The sequence below is a fragment of the Sceloporus undulatus genome, chromosome 2, assembly GCF_019175285.1.
Source record: "Sceloporus undulatus isolate JIND9_A2432 ecotype Alabama chromosome 2, SceUnd_v1.1, whole genome shotgun sequence".
Lineage (NCBI taxonomy): Eukaryota > Metazoa > Chordata > Lepidosauria > Squamata > Phrynosomatidae > Sceloporus > Sceloporus undulatus.
In genome coordinates, this window is record NC_056523.1 from 79,970,719 (window position 1) to 79,990,435 (window position 19,717).

The 19,717-nt window shown below is 41.7% G+C and overlaps 1 protein-coding gene across 4 annotated transcripts in view; it reads right to left on the reverse strand.

Moving 5' to 3' along the window:
• Positions 1-3,489: 3,489 nt before the first annotated feature.
• The window catches only part of BRD8 (bromodomain containing 8), a 45,665-nt gene continuing 29,437 nt past the window's right edge, over positions 3,490-19,717 (reverse strand). For all 4 annotated transcript variants that reach the window (XM_042452242.1, XM_042452241.1, XM_042452240.1 and 1 more), the window contains 7 exons: positions 13,836-14,126; positions 10,099-10,584; positions 9,698-9,843; positions 7,398-7,487; positions 5,798-5,866; positions 4,770-5,000; positions 3,490-3,901 (listed from right to left, as the gene is read on the reverse strand). In XM_042452242.1, the coding sequence (XP_042308176.1) occupies positions 3,895-3,901; positions 4,770-5,000; positions 5,798-5,866; positions 7,398-7,487; positions 9,698-9,843; positions 10,099-10,584; positions 13,836-14,126 (1,320 nt within the window). In that variant the 3' untranslated portion in view covers positions 3,490-3,894. The remainder of the gene's footprint in view (positions 3,902-4,769; positions 5,001-5,797; positions 5,867-7,397; positions 7,488-9,697; positions 9,844-10,098; positions 10,585-13,835; positions 14,127-19,717) is intronic.

Below are 19,717 nucleotides of genomic sequence, written 5' to 3' on the forward strand. Positions count from 1 at the left end.
TAAACTATGTCTTCCTTTCCAATCGGCTCTGAGTCTTCCTAGTAAATTTGATTATAATTTTGGTTTTTAAATTAATCTGTTACACAAGATCTCTCTACGTACAGATTCCACAGACTAACATGGCTATATCTTTCGATTCTACCTTAATGAAGATTGTTTCTGCTGCCCTGATGGCAAAACATAATTTACTCGGGAGTCAATATTCTGTTGTACAATAGGGAAATGTGTCTTTAAAATAAAAAGGGTACAATTCATATTTGCAATCACATAATAATATACCCAAGAAAACGGTGAGGAAGATGCAATTTAATAGCGTATTTAACCTTAACTACAACAACATACGCATACTCTGCCAACATCCAATTATACATATTTTTAAACAATGTGGCATAGCACCAAATATATATGTTGTTCAATGGAGTACAACAACAGGTAAATTAATGCTAATTATTAAAGTGTTTAAAAACATGTACATAAATTAACTTTTTTTGTAGTCAATACATTTTAAACATTTGAGTGCCAGTATATTTTTGAAAGAATTTACAACAGATGTAGTCGTGTTATGTGTTATAGGTGCATGCCATATTTTAGGCACTTGTAAGTCTGTAAAGTGTTATTTCTTTGTGTGTAGTAGTAATCTATTGATTCTAAATAGGCTTTATTTTCAATACAATTTTCCTCTAATGAATAAATTGTTACACAATCATTATACAGTATCTAAGTATTCTGCATCCATGGATTCAACCATCTATGTCATGAAAATAGTTTTTAAAAAGCAAGATTTGTGCCATTTTATATAAGGGAGACTGTATTTTACTAACCCACAGGGGACACTGATTTCAAGAGCTTCACAGACATCAGCATTTGTTCTCTAGAAGCCTCAGACATGTTTGTCCCACGTTGAGTAATGATCAGTTTAAATGGGAATCCCTACTTGTATTTCACTCCAGCTTGTTGCAGCAGGGTTGTGAATGGTTTGAAGGTGTGCCTCTTTTGCAGGGTTTCAGAGGAGAGATCCTGAAACACTTGTATTTTGCGGCCTTGGTAAGTGAGATCAGAGACGGCACTGAGTTTGGATCGTCCTTGCACTTTCGTCTGATAATGGGCAAATCGAATAACGATGTCTCATGGGAACGTATTTGATATGTGATACGAGGTTAAACATCTATGGCGGGTTACAGACCGCCATTAGGGATGTCCTGAGGACGTCCCAGTTTTAAAAAGGGGCGTCTCTTCCAGACGCCCCTAACCCTATCATGGACAGAGTCCGTGACAAATGGCGGCGGCCGTTCCACACGGCCGCCGCCATATTGATGTAGCGGACGCTGTGGGTCCGCATGTCATGCCCCGGAAGTGACACCGCGAGTGCATGACTAGCGCCTTGTGGCATCTCTTCCGGGGCCCAGGAAAGAGCGCGATTTCCATGCTCCTTCCTTGGAGCGTCCGGGAGCCGTGCGGTTTGGCCACTGCGGCTCCCGGACACTGCAAGCGGAGGCGGAGCCAGACCGCTGCAATCTGGCGGTCTGTAATGCGCCTTGGTGCTCTTTCGATATCAGATGGTTTAAGGTTCAAGTCTGGCCTGGTGTCATGGATGTATTTAATTAAGTCATCTTGTTCTGCATCTTCCATGGCCCCTCTTAAGTGTATGTTCTGCCGTTTCTCTTGATTTCCCAGGATTTCAATCTTGTTTTGGAGAGAATGATTTGCCTGCTCTAGTTTCTGTATTCTATCTTCATGTAAAGTCCCCTGTTGAAGAGCTGCATTTGCTATCTCTTCTCTATCATGTGGTATGTGCTGATAATTTTGCATCTAGGGCCCAATCTTTGTGGAGATCTCTTACTAGGTTCTCTCGAAGCTTTTCTAAAGGTTCAGGGAAAGGTAGAACCAAAGCTGGAATTTTGTCTCCTCTCCCTCCTTTGCTCCCTCTGTTTGATCCACGTGTCATGGCAGTTTCACTCAGTGAGTGTGATTTTTCTGGTAGGATTTTGTGTTCTTTAGCCAGGGGGTAAAATCTTGAAATTGATTGATCTGGGAAGCATTTTGTTCCTTGCATCAGGTATACTGCTGTGAGATGCAATCTCCGATTAATTAACCCTCAATTGTGAGAGATTTGTTGAAATCCAGCCCTGCTCTTTCTTTAAGCAGTTGCCATGTTGGCTGGGTAACCACGTCCCTTCTTTTTTACCATGTTTTGGGGCTTTCCTCAGCCCCAGAGGGCATTTTGAGTGGATCATTCTGAGGCCAAAAATCCCCAAAACAAAACAGTAAGAAAAAGTTTGCAAAAATTTGTTTTGACACCCTCCATAACATGCTGAAAATGCATGGAACATAAAGAAATTTTTGATCACTGGGGCCCATAAAAAAAAGTCCTGCTGGTTGCACTTTGCCCATCACAATTTATGCCAGTTGTAAGGATATCTGCTCAAATTTTGGGGAATATTAATTAGCTCAACACACCAATATAGGGCTCCTTACAAGTACCCTTGTCGGATCGAATCCCAGCCTGTTTACGAAGGGACCAGAACTTCCAGGAACTGAGGCAAAGGCAAAGTCTTTGAATTTTAATCTAGTTTATTGATGCACAGGGGGACACACTCACACACATACATTCACTCATGCAATCACTCAAGGCTAATAGAAGAAAGGGAGGAAAAATGGAAAGAGAACACAAGGCCTTCTAACGGTAATACTTGCCTGAAATGGTTTCCTCAGAATCACGGTAGATGCAACAACACTATGAAGGGAAATGGGAAAGGGGGTGCATGGACCCACGCCAGGAGAAGCAGACTGACAGAGTGCCTGCCTGCCACCAACATGGAACTTCGAACAAAGGAAAAACTGGACTTTTTATAGGTTCCTAGTCACGTACTCAGCAGAGGTTGTTGTTCTACATCAAAGCAAAACCAAATTTATGCATCACTTGATCTATAGGTATCCTATGCCATGGGAAAACGATTGTTGCCGGAATGGCTTGTGTCTGTGAAGCATCTCCCAGTCATAAATCTGTCTCCTAGGTGTGAAGGAATCTTCCTGTTTGCAACTCCTAACTAAGGCTCGCTGCCTACGTGGTCTCTCCGTTTTCAGGTCATGGCAGCCAAGGGGCAGCTCCCATAATGCCTTTCCATTAGGGTCATAAGGAGATATCCCTTCACACTATAGATGCACGACTTGCTTAGAGGCCTCTATGATCAAGTGATGCCGGGGAAAGGGGGCCACCTGATTACCTCCACAGATGCATTTTGGGATAGGGATTTTGGGGGTATTTTATAAAATTCCAGACTTGATAACACAGTGTTGAAAGTATTACAACTACAATGCTTTGGTCCTGAGGGGAGAATGATACTTCCTTTAAAAAAAATTCCTTTGCAAAATAATTTTTGGAGACACCTGTATAATCTTTCAGTTCTAGTATTGTCTATATAGCAAGCCAACAAAAACGTAAAAAACCAGGCATTTTTTAACAATCTAGAACAGAACATTCTGGAATAGTTATAAGTCAACACAACATTTATTCTGGGAAAAATATACATACTTCAGCCTCTGGTGGTCACCTACTACCCAAAAGGGCTCCAAACCTCTGGTTAAAATGCCAATAGGCCTCTTTTAGCTTGATACTATGAGCTGCACTTTCCCTTCATTTCTTCTTCATCAAAGTTCAGTTAAGAAGAAAATGCTTTTCCAGGAGTCAGCACTGACAGAACTATAATGAATGTCCAAGATATAAATGGGCTTGCCAACAAATAGAGTGGGGCAAATATTAGATCTCGATGGATCTTAAGGAAGGGAAGGGGGGTAAACTTTACTGAACTATCAAGTTTTCCCAGAGTAAGGCGCCACATGGAAGGAAGGAATTCTTGCTTTTCAACTCCAGATTTGTTTTACTTGTATGGCTTCTCAACACCTGTAAGGAGACAAAGACAGTAAATCTTCCAACTGTCCAAGGGGTTACAGTGTCCCAGAATAGCCTTTATCAGTATCTATAGAAACTGTTGGAAGTAGAGTAAGTGAAACATTTCTACACGTGCATATAGGGAGTAGCTAGGATTTCCTAGTATGTCTCATTATGTCTAATGTATTGCTTCTTTGACCGTAGCCCAGAAACAAGCAAAGTCTGGGAGCCAATTTTTAGCATCCAGGATGTTCTGTGGGCCATACTATCCCTGAAACAAGTCTATACTCCATGCCGTGAGCACACGCCCCATTGTTTGCAATGGGGTGTGAGCAAACTCAGATTTCCCCTTATGCATTCTTCCCAGTCCATACTAGAGTTGTCCCTTCACATTCACTGGGGTTAAGGGTGAAGGGCCCCCATGAATATGGTAAAACCGCAAATAAAAAAAAAAACACTATTTTTTTTACCTAAGAGAACACCTCTCTAGGAATCTCTTGGTCCTCCAGTCCAACTCTATGGTCAACATGTACCAGAGGTTGATCATAAAATCATGTTGGAAGACCTACAAATGCATACAGAAGTGTTTTCTCAAGAAATTCTAGGTTCTTCAGCACAATTCTATGGTCAACATCTAGCAGAGTTGCACTGGAGGACCTAGAGAGAACATATTAACAAAAAACAAAAATAATCAAATCCGCAAAAGTAAAAGCTGCAAATATGGAGGGCTAATTGTATATTAGGAGTCACAAGCAGAGATACTTTGCCTAATAAGATTCTATGAAGAAACCAGCAGGGCTTACGGACAATCTTTGCTCTCAAAGCTCAGACAGCTTGTCCCACAGAAGGATGACTTCCCCTCCACACAAGAGCCTCTTACCATCTCAGAAAGTCTTGCGTTTCTTCTGAACACAGGAGTGCCTCACCCAGCATCTGGAGCTGCTCCAGGACCTCTCGCTGCATCTCCACAGCAATGCGGTGAATGTGGTGGTTGGAACTATTGTACATGACTGCATTCTGGAACATCAGCATGAGATCCCGCTGGAACTGGATCATGTTCTGAATCTGACCTTTGGAGAGGCTCCTCTTTATGGAGGAGAGATCCACTGGCCTTTAGAAAGCAAGAAGAGAAAGGTAGTAGTTTACAGCAGCTTTTCCAAGCTGAGGCATTTCACAATTATTTCCTCTATTCTGTTAGCTATGCCATCTAAGGATGATGGGTTAAAGTTAAAGCCAAGTTAAAGACTGATTTATTTTAACTTACAGAGAACCTAACTTTTACAGATTGCTCCCAAAAGCAATCAAAATGTGTGCTTCCCACTCTCACCTCCAAATCAATGCCATTTCAATCCAAGAGCCAAGCCAACAGAACTGAGAATCAAGTCAACAAAAAAAGAAAGGAAGCTAACAAAAAATGAATATACTGAGAACAGTCGTAGTAGGAGGAAAATAAGTAGAAAGCACTGATCCATAAGGAGAATTCTAAAAAAGGACTGTGACCATAAGCACATGTATTTGGGAGATAGCTCCATGGAGGTCTGTGAAATTTACTTCTATGTAAACATACATATAGGATCAGTAGGGCACCAGGGCCAAAGAGCCAGGGTACAGTGCAGACTAGCTGTTAGTGCTTGGTGTGAGAAGCTAATTTCATGGAGGGACAAAAAAGATCTTTGTAAGCATCCTGAAAAATCCAAGCTTCTGAAAAAGAAAAAAAAGAGTCTTTCTTTCCCAGAAGCTTGCTAGGGGATTGGCAGCCAATGGCACTGGGACCAGCACTAGTCCAAGGAAACTTATTAAGTAGCACTGGTACAGAACACAGATAATCTGTTTTAAAATAAAAGAAAAAATTACAAATCCCCTGAGAGTGTGCTCCACACCAGCTCTCCCACTTTCTTCCCAACTGACCTTTTTACTACATCTTTGTAACCAGGAGCCTGCTTCTCGGAAACAGCTTTCAAGAAAGGGCCACTGTACCTAGAAAAAGAAAGCCAAACAGGATCAAGAAAGCTAGTTAGGCTTTCCCATGTACTTTGCCCACTGAATGGATGCATCACAGGACTTCATGTGACATCCTTCCTATGTCTCAGGATACTAATAGCTACTAGGTGATTAGCTTGCAGGGTTTAACAGGCCAATCAGATGGGGGAAATAAAGCTAACAAATGGCTCAGACACTCAGTATAAACCATGGATATTTTTGCACCTTGTAGTAGGTACCTCCAGAGACCAAGCTAGGATGTTAGTACACTGGATTGACTTTCAGCCCTAATCTCAATGTGATTCCTGAATCTCTGATGTTCCAGTCCTGGACCATCTGCATCTTTACTCACAGTACTGCCAGTTCTTTTTGGCTCTATCCAGCACAGTATGCTGCTCTGTTACTATCCTGCACTCTCTCACTCCTCCATTCACCTCCACAATATGCAACTCTATTGTTTTCATGCAAGGTGCATTTGGCCTAAGAGTGCTGTCACAGAATTTAGAGACATAGCTGTGTTAGTCTGGAATACCACTATTCAAAGGGATCTTGTAGCACCTTTGAGACTGAGTGAAAGAAGTTGTAGCATAAGCTTTTGTAAACTTGAATCTGAGGAAGCAGACCAAGTCTATGAAAGCTTATGCTACAACTTAATTTGCTCAGATCCCTTTGCAGTCTTGTCACATTTAACTTTGCTTTACCATTTCCCATTATTCCAGGACTCACAGAGGCATGTTTCCTGAACATATATGTTTCCTCTTAAATTGGAAAGCTTAGTTCTGATCATCTCCTCCCTCCACCCCTCTCTTTCACACATGGGACTTTTTAGTAAATACTAATTTGTACAACTGTGTTTGCCTATCTAAACATACCCTGATCAATCAGATGCTCTTTGCTAAAAAGAAGGGGGCATGATCCAAGAGGGTATTGTGAAGAAACAAGGTATCAAAGTCATCAAACAATCTAGGAATTATTTTTGATAAAAGAAAATTTGGATATGATATAACTAAAGTTTCTGGGTGAATGACTGTAGAGGTACATGTTCACCATTAAAAATGCTAAGAAAAAGATTCAGACAAAAAAAAGGAGCAGCCTGAAGTGGCAGCAAGGGGGACAGTTTCTCTCAGGGCCAGGCCAACTGTACAAAAAATTACATCTCTTCAATGAGGTGTGTGAGTGTGTGTGAGTAAAAGGCAAGGGAAATAATAGAAAATAGAACCACAAAGTATTGAATAGACCAGAGCTGCTGAAGCTATCTGATGCATGGGACCAGCCAGCCCCATCCCCAATCCCCCTGTTTGCCAGAAACTGCCACTATAATTGTGCCCATTGGCTAAAATTGTTCCTTTCTTTTCTGGAAACTTGCTATGGACCAACAGCCAATAGCTTGCAGACTGGTCCATGAAGCCCCACTTTGGAGTAAACTGTATCAGCTCTTGGTATATTTATCAATACAAACTGCCCTGAAGACCCACCACTGAGGATGCACCCTTGGTTCTCTTCCCCTCCCCTCGCCATAGTAACACACCTGTGGCCAGCCACCATCTTCCAGATGGACAGCAGGGTTTTTTTGAAGAGCAAACGCTGTTGGAGTGAATCATCCTCATTTAGCTGCATCCTACACAATAAAAAACACAACATGAGCCATTAAGGGAAAGGAGTGTGGGTGGGATGGAAGTATTATGGTAAAAATGGCTAATTTATAAAATTCCAAAAAAATATAAAAGCTGGTCACCAAAAGAAAGACAGGCAGTGTCCCAAATTCAGGAGTACTGGTGATTCAGGGCTAGTTGACCAAGGAGCTTTAGTTTGCTTTAAAAAAAGGCCTACCTTATTAACAAAATTGACCAGATCCAAAGCTATGATAGCTTTGGATCTGGTCAATAAAAAACAGAAATTCAAGGGGCATGAATAGCTGGCTTTTGCTATTTTATCAATGGAACTTTAGATAAGACAAGTCTTTAATTCCCAATTAAGAATCCTTAGGATAAAAAGTTCCTCTGCTTTAGCTAAAAGCTGTATAGGCTGTCCTACTGAAACATTTGCTAAATCCTCTCCACACACACAGGTACAGACACATGAATACACTGAATTTATACCAGCTGCTCTATTCAGTATTATGTACTTCTATGGTTTCATTCAAGGCTCCTTTCACATTACACAGTTATAGCAGTTTGCTACCACTTTAACTGCCATGGCCACATCATATGGCATCCTGGTGTGGGCTGGCACTGGGATTAATAGGTTTGTGAAATATTCAAAATCTTCTGCTAGAGAACTCTAGTACCGCATAAAACTGTACATCCCAAGATTCCATAGAATGCAGCCATAGCATTTAAAGTGGAATCAAATTGCTATAACTGTGTAGTATGAACCTCCTGATCTGTTGTTTCTTAACTGTTTCTTCTTGATTCAAGACACTAGCCTTGTGTTAGAACTAACATAGAGTAATGGATTTCAAGGAAGAAACCTAGGGATTTTTTTTTGCTGTCAGACTACTGGTCTATCTAGCTCGGTAGTTCCCAACCTTTTCTATACCTCACATGCCTAGGAAATGTTTGATTAACGTTCACACCCCCTACAAAAGTAATATCACATTTGAAGATGAAGAAGTCTAATTTCTAATTTTTAACCAGAAACTGAACCACATAAAATACTGCAGAGGAACAAACTGAACTTTAAAAAATAAGCTTTTAACTCAATGCATAAAATGCAAATCTAAATTGAACAATTAGATTCTAATTTATTCAGAAAAAAATGGAAGAAGTAAAATCAATCCCAATTGTGAACATAACATTCAATTACTTTTTTGCTCTTAGTTTTCATGATTTTGTCAAAACATAGAACTTTTTTTCCTGACTGCATTCTGTAAGCCAGCCTGTGAATTCAGGTGATTCCTATATTTCGTAACAAAAGAGAAGAAGTTTATCACACAGGATGAATCCCATGCAGAAACTAAATTTAAACTGAAAACGACCTGCATTTTTTCAGATGACGTTTGGGATTAACCAGAACAGAAAGTAGAAAAAACTCGCATTTGTGGGATGTTTTTCAGATGACGTTTGCGTGAAAGACAAATAACGCGAAAATAACCTGAACGCAAAGTTGTCAAAACCAGCTCCTTTTTATTTTTGCAAAATTCAGAAAGTACAAAACAGCTTTCTGTTTGGATTATTTTCGCATTATTTCTCTTTCACGCTCATGCATCTGACAAACAACACCCAGATTTTAAAATCCCATTTCTGCATGGGATTTTACCAATTCGCCCTCCGTCTGATAAACTCCGATTCACATAGGTATCTTTGCACCCCCTGACATTCCATCTCGCACCTCCTGGGGTTACAGGCACCCCAGGTTGGGAACACCTGCTCTAGCTCAATACTTCTCTATTGATTGTCAGTGGCTTTCCACAGGCTAAGACTGGAGTTACACCCTGCTTTATCTGGAGATAACCGTGACTTAATCTGAAGCCATCTAGTTGCAAAGTATCTGCAAAAACGCATGGAAAGTCAGTTGCTTGACTTATGCATGCTTCCTGTACCTCTTATGTACTTATAACTTTACATAAATATTTCTGGAAGCCATCCAGACTCTAGAAAGCCCTACTTGCCCTTCATGGCAATATCCTTTTATGGCCAACACCTAATATAAACTGCCTTGGACCCCTCTAGTGTGAGCTTTTGGAAGCAGCCTTTGAGTCACTTATCTGGGAATGAGTCTCATTGATCTCAAATGGGTTTGCATCAGGAGAGGCATCTATAGGGGATTCAACTGCTATCTATACACAAAACCATAGGCTTGAAGTGTAAATGTACCAGCATTACTCACAAAGGCAAGGAGGCTGTACTTGTGGAAGGAGAGCTCATCAGGGGGGTTCCCCAAGGACTGGAGTCATCGTTGCTGTAACTTAAGTGGAAGTCACTGTCCTTCCAGTCCTCAACTTGCTCTTCACTGTTTTCCACAGCTGCTTCCTCCTGGTAATCAGAGAACATGGATGAGCTTACTTGGCAAAGCAGCAATGGGAAGCCCTAATCCAGACCCAGATTCACCTATGAGGAAAGATGGAGCAAGAATTCTGAAATGAATGCTTCATTTCTCCACTCTTTATATACAGTTTACTTCCTTAAATGGAGAAATTAGACAAGAGAAACAGGATTTGCCCTGACCATCCCTGGCCTAGCAATCCACATAGTCATAATACTAGTCTTCCAAGCAGTTATTTGGCTTACCTTTACAGTTGGTGGAATTTCTTCCTTCAGTGGTCTCCAGTTACAGGAAGTCTGAGTCATATTCTCTGAATAAGAATGCTCATCTTCCATTTCTTCTACACCTTCTTCCAGGATATGTAGTACCGTCTTTCCTAAATTCTCATCAAACTTGCTATTCTGAATCTGAGAGTTTTTTGGCTGCTCATAGAAGTCCTTATGTTCTTCCATTCTGTCTGCTTGCCAGCTGATAAGTGGAAGACTGTTTGAGACTTGAAATGGGCAATTTCCCTTTCTCTGGGGAGCTATATTTTCTCTGAATTGTTTTTTAAATATCTGGGGCTGACTTTCTTCCTCCACTTCTTCCTCTGTATGGACTAGAGATTTATTTGAGTCTTCTTTCTGAATCAGGGCTCCATTTCCATTCTCCTCCCCAGTAGCACCAAGAGCTTGAGGACCTTGTACCAGATTTGTGTCACCAATGCACAGTGGCTCCATCAAATGTGTCACCTGGAACAGAAGATGACAGGTTAACAGCTCTGGACTGTTCCAGAACCAGTGACTGGTTAGATGCATATGGCTCTTTTATCCATATTCTTTTCTCCAATGGGTACACTTTGTATAAGTACTAGGATAACAGACACAGTGCTAATGTAGGACTTCATTCCAACACTATCAGATCTACATCAGATTTAGAATTAGATATGGGCAAAAAGACTCAACCTTACAATTTAAACAGATTAAATGCATAAAAGGCCATTGTGTGGATGTAATGGCAATCCAGGGCATTTATCCTGACCGTGAAAATGTAAGTGTAGGAACGCGGGCTTGAACCAAAGGCCCCTCCAGCTGAGATTTCTGAACCCACAAAGGCCAACTAATTGCTTATGGGATATACACAGCAAGACCTGAGTATGATATAGTACTTTCCTGATTGTGATTCCAATAAGTAGTCTGAAGATTACCTCTGATAGTGAAGTTAATACAACCACTGTGACTAGTATCTATAAGTAGCTTTATCTTCCTTATTTTCACCTCTGCCTCCAGATGTTTCTACTCACTGAAAACAGAAATTGCCTGCTTTGGGAGGCTGTCACGCCAATGGCAGATCCTTCCAGCTGAATAGATCCCTTTTCAGCAGTTTGTTCAAGCTGACTAGGGGGTCAAGCAGACAAGCAGGAAAGACTGTCCCAAAGCTGTTTCTTCTGAGAGTGGGCTGAGACCCACTGACTGCACTGATCACTCCCAAAGTGGCCCGCATGAACACACCACGGCCTCAAGTCGTGCTGCTGAGTTTGTTTGTTTTACACCTCCCCCTCCCATCATCTATGCATATTGTCACAGGAACACACCACTGGCGACTGCCTCCTGCCTAGATGCAATCCCATTGGATGGCTGCCCCCTTTAATTGTGCCCTTCCACTGGGCATCAGAGCAGAGGTATGCCCTGTAAAACACTGGCAATGCACAATCTGGCTTCCCCTACATGCCCCCTTCACTCCATGCCCAGTCTTGGACTTTCTGGTTTGTGTATGTTATACCATTGGAGGTGTCAGATTTTCCCTTTTTGCACTGCTGCCCCAATCACTGGCTCCGTCCTTTTTGAATGTGCACCTGCACCAGTGCATTTAAATGCCACGGAGTGCTCCTTTGAGGCTGGTCTTGCATCGAGGCATTTATATGCAGGGTTGAAGGTGTGCACTCTTCCAGAAGGAGCCGTTTCTTTCACCTTTTTTTAGTCTGGCTTTTCCACCCATAGAGCAGCCACGGCGCACTTTCTGGCTGCTTCAGGGCTGTGTGTCATCTAATAATAATAATAATAATTTTTATTTCTATCTTCCCGCCTCTTCCAATGGATCGAGGCGGGATCACAGCAGAGTTAAAATTACACTTACAATATTGCAGCATTAGTTACTGCACAATTAAAACCACAGCTAAAAATATAAAAACATAAGAACATAAAAGCATGGAAACATAAAAACATAAAACATCAATCAATCACGGGGTCAGCTGCTCTCGTTCCATACTAGTGGTCTTCATAGGAGGTCAGGAGGGTATGCGCAGCGAAAGAGCTCTGTCTTTAACGCCTTCTTGAAAGTTTCCAAGGATGTGACAAGGTGGGTCTCCTCTGGGAGTCCATTCCATAGTTTAGGGGCAGCTATACTGAATGCCTTTTGGGAAGTAGAAACATGTTTAGATGCTGGTATCTCCAACAGGTTCTTCCCACTTGTTCTAAGAGTGCGGGACGGATTGTATAGGGAGATGCGTTCCTGTAAGTAATCCAGACCCAAGTCATGTAGGGCTTTAAAGGTAATAACTAACACCTTGTATTGTGCCCGGAAGCTAATTGGGAGCCAGTGTAGATCTTTCAAGATAGGTGTTATATGGTCAAGTCTCGAAGAACTAGCGACCAACCTGGTTGCCGCATTTTGCACTAATTGAAGCTTCCGAACTTGATACAAGGGTAGCCTCATGTAGAGCACATTACAGAAATCGAGACAAGAGATTACCAGAGCATGTACTACAGCTTCAAGGTCCTTTCGGTTGAGGTAGGGTCGCAGTTGGCGTATCAACCGAAGTTGGTACCAAGCACTTCTGGCCGTCGCATCCACTTGAGATGACAAACGTAGAGACGGATCCAGAAGTACTCCCAAACTGCAAACTTCATCCTTCAGGGGAAGTGTGACCCCATCAAGGAGTGGTGGACAAATTTCCCTCCCCGGACCTAAGGAACCTATGGCAAGTACCTCCGTTGTCTCTGGATTCATCCTGAGTTTGTTTTTCCTCATCCAGCCCATTACTGTCTCAAGGCAGGGATTCAGAGGGGAGAAGTCATCCTTAGTCACTGTAGCAGTCGGGGACATTGAGAAACATATTTGGGTGTCATCAGTGCACTGATAACCCCGCGCTCCATGTCTCCGGATGATCTCTCCCAGCGGTTTCATGTAAATGTTAAATAGCATGGGGGACAGAATGGCACCTTGAGGTGCCAGATGTAAGCTCTTTCCTAAAAGAGCAACTGTCCCCCAGCCTCACCATCTGCAACCTGCCTGGGAGGTAGGATCGGAGCCACTGGAGCGCAGTGCCCCCTATGCCCAACTCCCTCAGGCGTTCCAGAAGGATACCATGGTCGATGGTATCGAAAGCCGCTGAGATGCCCAAGAGCACTAACAGGGTCACACTTTCCCTGTCTGTGCCCAGACGGAGGTCATCAATTAAGGCGACCATGGCTGTCTCCACTCCATATCCTGCCCTGACGCCAGTTTGAAATGGGTCCAGATAATTGGTTTCACCCAAGACAGCCGGGAGTTGGAAGGTGACTGCTCTCTCGATCACCTTGCCCAAGAATGGTAATAGGGAGACCGGTCTATAATTGTTTCTCTCTAGGGGATCTAGGGAGGGCTTTTTTAAAAGCGGTTTGACCACTGCCAATTTTAACTGCGATGGAAATTTGCCCTCCCTAAAGGATGCATTGATTATAGATTGTAATAGTGTAGTCGTAGCATTCCCTCCCTGGACGGTCAACCACGTTGGGCAAGGATCGAGAGCGCACGTCGTCCTCCTTACGCTTCCAAGGAGCTTGTCCACTTCATCGGTACTTATAAACTCAAGGTGATCCAGTCTAACATGGCCTATGCAGTCTCTGGACACCTCTCTTACTGTTTATGTGGAAATGCTGGCATCAAGATCAGCCCTAAATGCTGCATCCATATTACCTCACTGTCACTTCCCCTCATCAGTTACATCCACTGTTAGCCATACCTCTGATAAGAACCGCAAGACAGCTTCCTGCTTGTACGTTCTCTCCTCTTCTTGCTCCTTGGCACTGGCTTTTTCACATGCTTCAGAATCATCCATTTCTGATTCTTCTTGGCTGTTGCTTTCCTCTGAGTCCTCCTGAGTAGTTTCTCCAGTTTCTCTCCAACTCCTCAATTCCAGTTCAAGATCCAGACTAGAGTCCAGAGAACCGCAAAAGGACTGGCAATTGCTGCTTTCTTCTGAATCAGTGAAGAATTCTTCTTTGGACTCTAGCCAAGTCCACACATGACCCATCTAAGAAGGTACACATGAGATGGAAAGAACATTTGTCACCCACTTACAAGCCAGCTTCTCTAGCTTAAACTCATACCATAGATGTTAGAAATGGCACTATGGGAAAGTCAGGAATCCAGAGCCTGAAATACAGGATCTCCTCTCACGACACTCTCAACCACAACTTGGAAATAGAAGTTTTTAGATTACAACTCCCCAGATCACCCAGGCCATGTTGGCTGGGAGATTCTTGTAGCGGTAGTGCAAATTAGTAAATTTTCTTAGCTCTGCATTTCAGATGTATCTCATGTAATTTTTAAAATGTACTTTCCTAATCTCTGATTTAGCCAGCATTGTATAACAGTTTGAGTGTTGGACTAGGATCCTGGAAAATCAGGTTTCAAATCTGCACTTGTCATGGAAAGTCACTGAGAAACCTCAGGCAAGTTACATTCTCACAGGCTTAAGAGGAAGGCAATGACAAACCTCTGCTGAAGAAAATCTTGCCAAGAAAACTCTAAAATAGAGGGGCAAAAGACGGCCCCTTTGCAGCAGATTCCTGGTGGCTTGGGGGCATGTCGTTTAAACAACACGCACCCCCAAGCTGGCAGGTGGGCAGCTTTGCAGCACTCTGGTGGCACAGCATTTATATGCTGCATGCTGCAGGACCACCGCAAAGCCGTGGCGATGGTGGAAAAGCCAGTAATGAGGGCTGCTAGTAGTGGAGAATGCATACAATGTAATCCAGAGGTCAAATTTGTAGATGTATAGACGAATGGAATTAAAAGGCCATTGCTAGCTAACTAGAATTATATTCCAACAAACGTTATACAGTGGTGCCTCGGGTTACGAAAGTAATTCGTTCCGCGGCCGCTTTCGTAACCCGAAAAGCCTTCGTAAGCCGAAATGCCATAGGCGCTAATGGGGAAAAGCCGCGATTCCGTGTAAAATAGCGCCGAAAAGCACCAAAAGTTTTTTCGTAACCCGAAAAAACATTCGTAACCCGGAACAATTATTTCTTATGGGATTTTTTCGTATCCCGAAAATTTCGTAACCTGGGTATTTCGTATCCCGAGGTACCACTGTATTTGAATAAAACTTTTAAAAGCTATCATATTACCACACTCAAATGTGCCCATCATGAAATTTTTTATCTTTATCCTAGGTTCACAGGAGGGGTAAAGAAACAGGATCATAATGCAGCTGAAATATTTTATCCAAAGTATAAGTATACTAAGCTCACCTAACTAGGTCAACTCTTAATCTACTATCATGAAAAATTTTCCAAGAAAAAATAAACCTTAGCATTTTTGCTCATAAAAATCAAGGATCTCTAGCAATATTACAGAAGCCCCCTCCATTTTATTCATTCTGATGTTAATTCTAATATGATTATTTTAAAGAGTAATGTGACATTTATAATTTGAGTTTTTTGAAATGCATGCCAGTGACAAGGATGGTGTGGCAGATGTGGGTGGGTGGCAGAACATTAAAAAGGATGTACCTACAGCATTTCCATTCAACAAGCTAAGAAAGGCAAGGCAAGGCCAAAGTACTGAAGAAAATTCAACCAGCTGGAAAACTACAAGTTCGTGGGAGGTTCCTAGCTCCCATGGATGTTTGAAATTCTGAAAAAATTCATTTTTGGTTAAAATAAAAAGGCACAGAGATCCCCCACGCACCCTTTTTCAAAGTAGCTTTCACAGAAGCTTAAAATAATGTTATTCATCCTTTATAAAATGTAATAGCAGTTAACGGTGTGAGGACTGTGCTTTTAGGGGCTAAAAAACTAGGTGGGTTCAGGCCACATATAGTATGCACATCACCCACCTCAATCTAAATCCAGTCTTACCTTAGGTCTGATTTGAAAACCAGTGTTGGCCACCCTACTGGATAACCTTTATGGGGAGATTCAGAGAGAGTAAGACCCTGCTGACTCTTCTTGGTTTCAGCAGCTTTTGAAACCATCAACCAAAGTATTCTGCTGCTTGGTGAGTTGAATGTCAGGGGCATGGTGGTTGTCCTATCTGTAATTTTTATATTGAAGTCAGTGGGGTAGGAGAGGAGAAGAAGTGTCATCAGAATGCTGATTGATTCAGGTTCCAGACCACTGTCTCATTTCAGTGGTGCATTACATCAGAGCTATTAAAACTGAATACTGAGAAGAGACTCTGTAGACAGATTGTTCCCATATTTAGGAATCAGGGAGTTTCCTGTTATGAAGTGGGAGGTATTGTTAGAATACCAGACATACTGTACTTCATGTTGTATTTGGGATCTCCATAAGAGATTCTGATGACCTTTGGAACCCCCGGAGACTTTCCCATGTGAAGGACCCAGGTAACACCAAGATAAAAACTAAATGGATTTGGTGATTATTCTGTTCTCCTCCTTTAGGCTCTCTGCATATCCTCTCACACTAGAAACAAAGTAAGCCAACCTACCCCTGCCATATATCATGAGGTTGTCCTAAATCCAATCAATATTTTTGTTACTCTGAAGTTAAAGACATCAGTCTTTCTGAAATCCCATTATCAATTCCCTGGAAGACAATCAGGTGTTTGTTACATTACAAGATAGCAGTTAGCACCCTTCGAGGCTACGATCTCAGGCATAAATATCAGTCCCAAATCTAGCCTTCTTGCACAGTTGGCTACTAGTCTGTGCACACAGCTGTACACGGTGTGCACAGAAAGCTTCTTCCACTCACTGTGTTCCCCTCAGACACTGTTGGAGCCACAGATGGGATACAGATTGCCCAAAAAGGGTGGTTTGCCGCCGCCTCCTTTTCTGCTGGCGGGAAGCTGCAGTGGATAAACTGTGCGGTTTCCCGCCAGCGGAACACCCCCCCACAAAAGGCAGGTTCTTTTTCCGTTGCGCTTGTGATGCCCGAGTGCGCAATTGGCACACTCGTGATGTCACAAGTGAACCATGATGTGCGGACGCTAAGCGTCCGTCGTGTCAAAATTGCAGCACCCGTGTGTACAGGGCACCACCATTTTGACATACGGCGTACGTACTAGGGTTAGGGAGCGTCTGCATGGTGTGCGCTCCCTAACCCTAGTAGTGCCACCACCACGCCATATTTTGCCCGTCTGTAACGGGCCACACTCAGCTTTCCATGGTCTCCTCTTCAAGACATGTAAATATCACTCCTCACAACCCTAAGCCTCTGCTATCCTGGTTCCATAACTCTATTTCAGTTACTGTACATTTGAATGGTGTGTATTTGAATTACTATTCTGTATTTGATTGCATTCTTGCATAGTTCTAAATAAAAATCTTCTTTATTCACCAAATTTGGAATATTCTGCAATTACTACAGTATTGGTATAAATAGGTGGAAACAATCCTCAACATTACCCAACCTCTCACAAGCTTCTGTGAATTAAACAATTCCTCCAATATTCAAAGAGAAACTTATACAGTTGGTGGGGAACCCTCAAATCCCCCTACTTTTGGAGTAACAACAGTTATAGGGAATATGGGCAGCACCCTGCACCCCTGCCTCTTGAGGTGACGCACCATAGAATCATAGAGTTGAAAGAGACCACAAGGGCCATCCAGTCCAACCCCCTGCCATGCAGGAAATCCAAATCAAAGCATCCCTGACAGATAGCCATCCAGCCTCTGTTTAAAGACCTCTAAGGAAGGAGACTCCACTACACTTCGAGGAAGTTTGTTCCACCAGGTCTAGGTAGTATCAGATATAGGGAAACCTATTGAGACTCCAGTAGGCTTTGTGTGTGTGAATGCATGATTGTGAATCTATACATTATTCTGAACCGTTTGGGGGGATAACAATATTTAGTATGGAGTTACTTAGGGCTTGGACATCTAGTGGGGTGCTATCTCCCTTACGCAACTGTGTGGATATTAACATCCAGTGGGAATGTCCTCTTAACAGTGTCACACTTATCAGGAATTTGATTCTGCAGAGGGATCTTGTAGCACTTTGAGCTGGTAGCATGAGCTTTATTAGACTTGAGTGAGGAAGTAGACTCAAGTCTAATGCTACAAGATCCCTTTGCATTTATGTTTTATTGTTTTACTGACCTTGTGCCTTATTTTATTTTACTCTGATTACTTTACATAGGATAATATGTGATAAAGAAAAACAGACAGTGCTAAATCTAATAATTCACAAACTTCATCATGTTTTAAAGTCTGATATCAATATAGTGTAGTAGGGATTCTGTTAATAAGGTTAATGCTTTTTGTCATCTCATGCCATGTGCATAGAAAACGTAAAGAGTTAAAATCATAAATATAAAAGATACTATCTGTATATAAAAGGGAAAAATTAAAAAGGCAGGACTGACATTTATGTTTGATTTTACTCAGCCAAACCAAAATACAATAAGAGCTAATAATGCAGCCAGCCTTCACAGCTGGGATGTGTAGTAAAGTACAGCATGGCTCACGCCTGTAAAGATAAAAATATTGGCAGTATTTACCACTAAAAGAAAAGAAATACCATATAAAAACATTACTCAAAACTTTTACTCTTGGGAACCCCCTTTGCATTTACATGTGGACGTCACCCTGCCCCACTTGACGTAGTATATGAATAAAAATATTTATTTAGTGTACGTATTTTCATTTGCACATTTCATGTATTTTCATATTTTAACATTTTATGAAATAACATCATTTAAATTAGAACAGGTTTATTTAAGTAAATTCCATATTTAACTCAACACATGTGAAATTACACATTAAAAAATTTGGGAGGAGGAGAAGGGATGACAGCACCCAAGTTTTACACCACCCTTGAGCAACTCTCGTGTCACCCCCTGGGGGTCCTGCCTCACCATTTCATCTCTACCATATAAGAAGCAAGAACCCCAGGCAGAAAGCCAAAACTAGACTTTTTGGCCTTTGGCACTGATCTGAAATGAGAATTAATGACTGCAATCTCTTATTAGCTGAAAGATCAGATAAACAAATGTTGAAAAAGCTATAAAAGCACTGATTACAGCACTGTGAGACATGTCTGCCCATTCAGGAAAACATGGAGAAGATGCTGGCTGAGTGCAATCCACAGGATAACTGAGAACACTTTATTTACAACAGAATTCTGGTATAACAGATAATTTTACTCTCTGTAACAATAGTTGTGCTGATATCATGCAATGTAGGTAAATGTACTATAATAAAAGTATCTGGAATGTATTGTGTGAAGCTCTATGTCCCACATGTACTGTATTGTACTGGAAATGCAACCAAATACTGAAATATATTTGAATATCCTGCATGAAAAGTAAATTTCCTCAGCAGATACAATGTGAGATATTATGTTCATGTATGACAAATGTTCGGTAAGTTGATATTCCTTACTACTGAGGCATATTACTAGTAGCATAAGCTTTATAAATATAGAATTTGTTCCCTATAAGTGATAATATATATTATATGCCTAGATTATGTTACAAAAGATGTTTCTCATAAAATGAAATGGCTATAGAAGCAATATCCCTAGAACGTCTATGAATATGAGAATGTGCTTAAACAAAAATACTTTTGTGATATGATCCTCTGATGGGGATCTAGAACTGCAGTGGATCATTTTTCTTACTACAGTATACAAAAGTGATGAAAGCCAGTGTGGT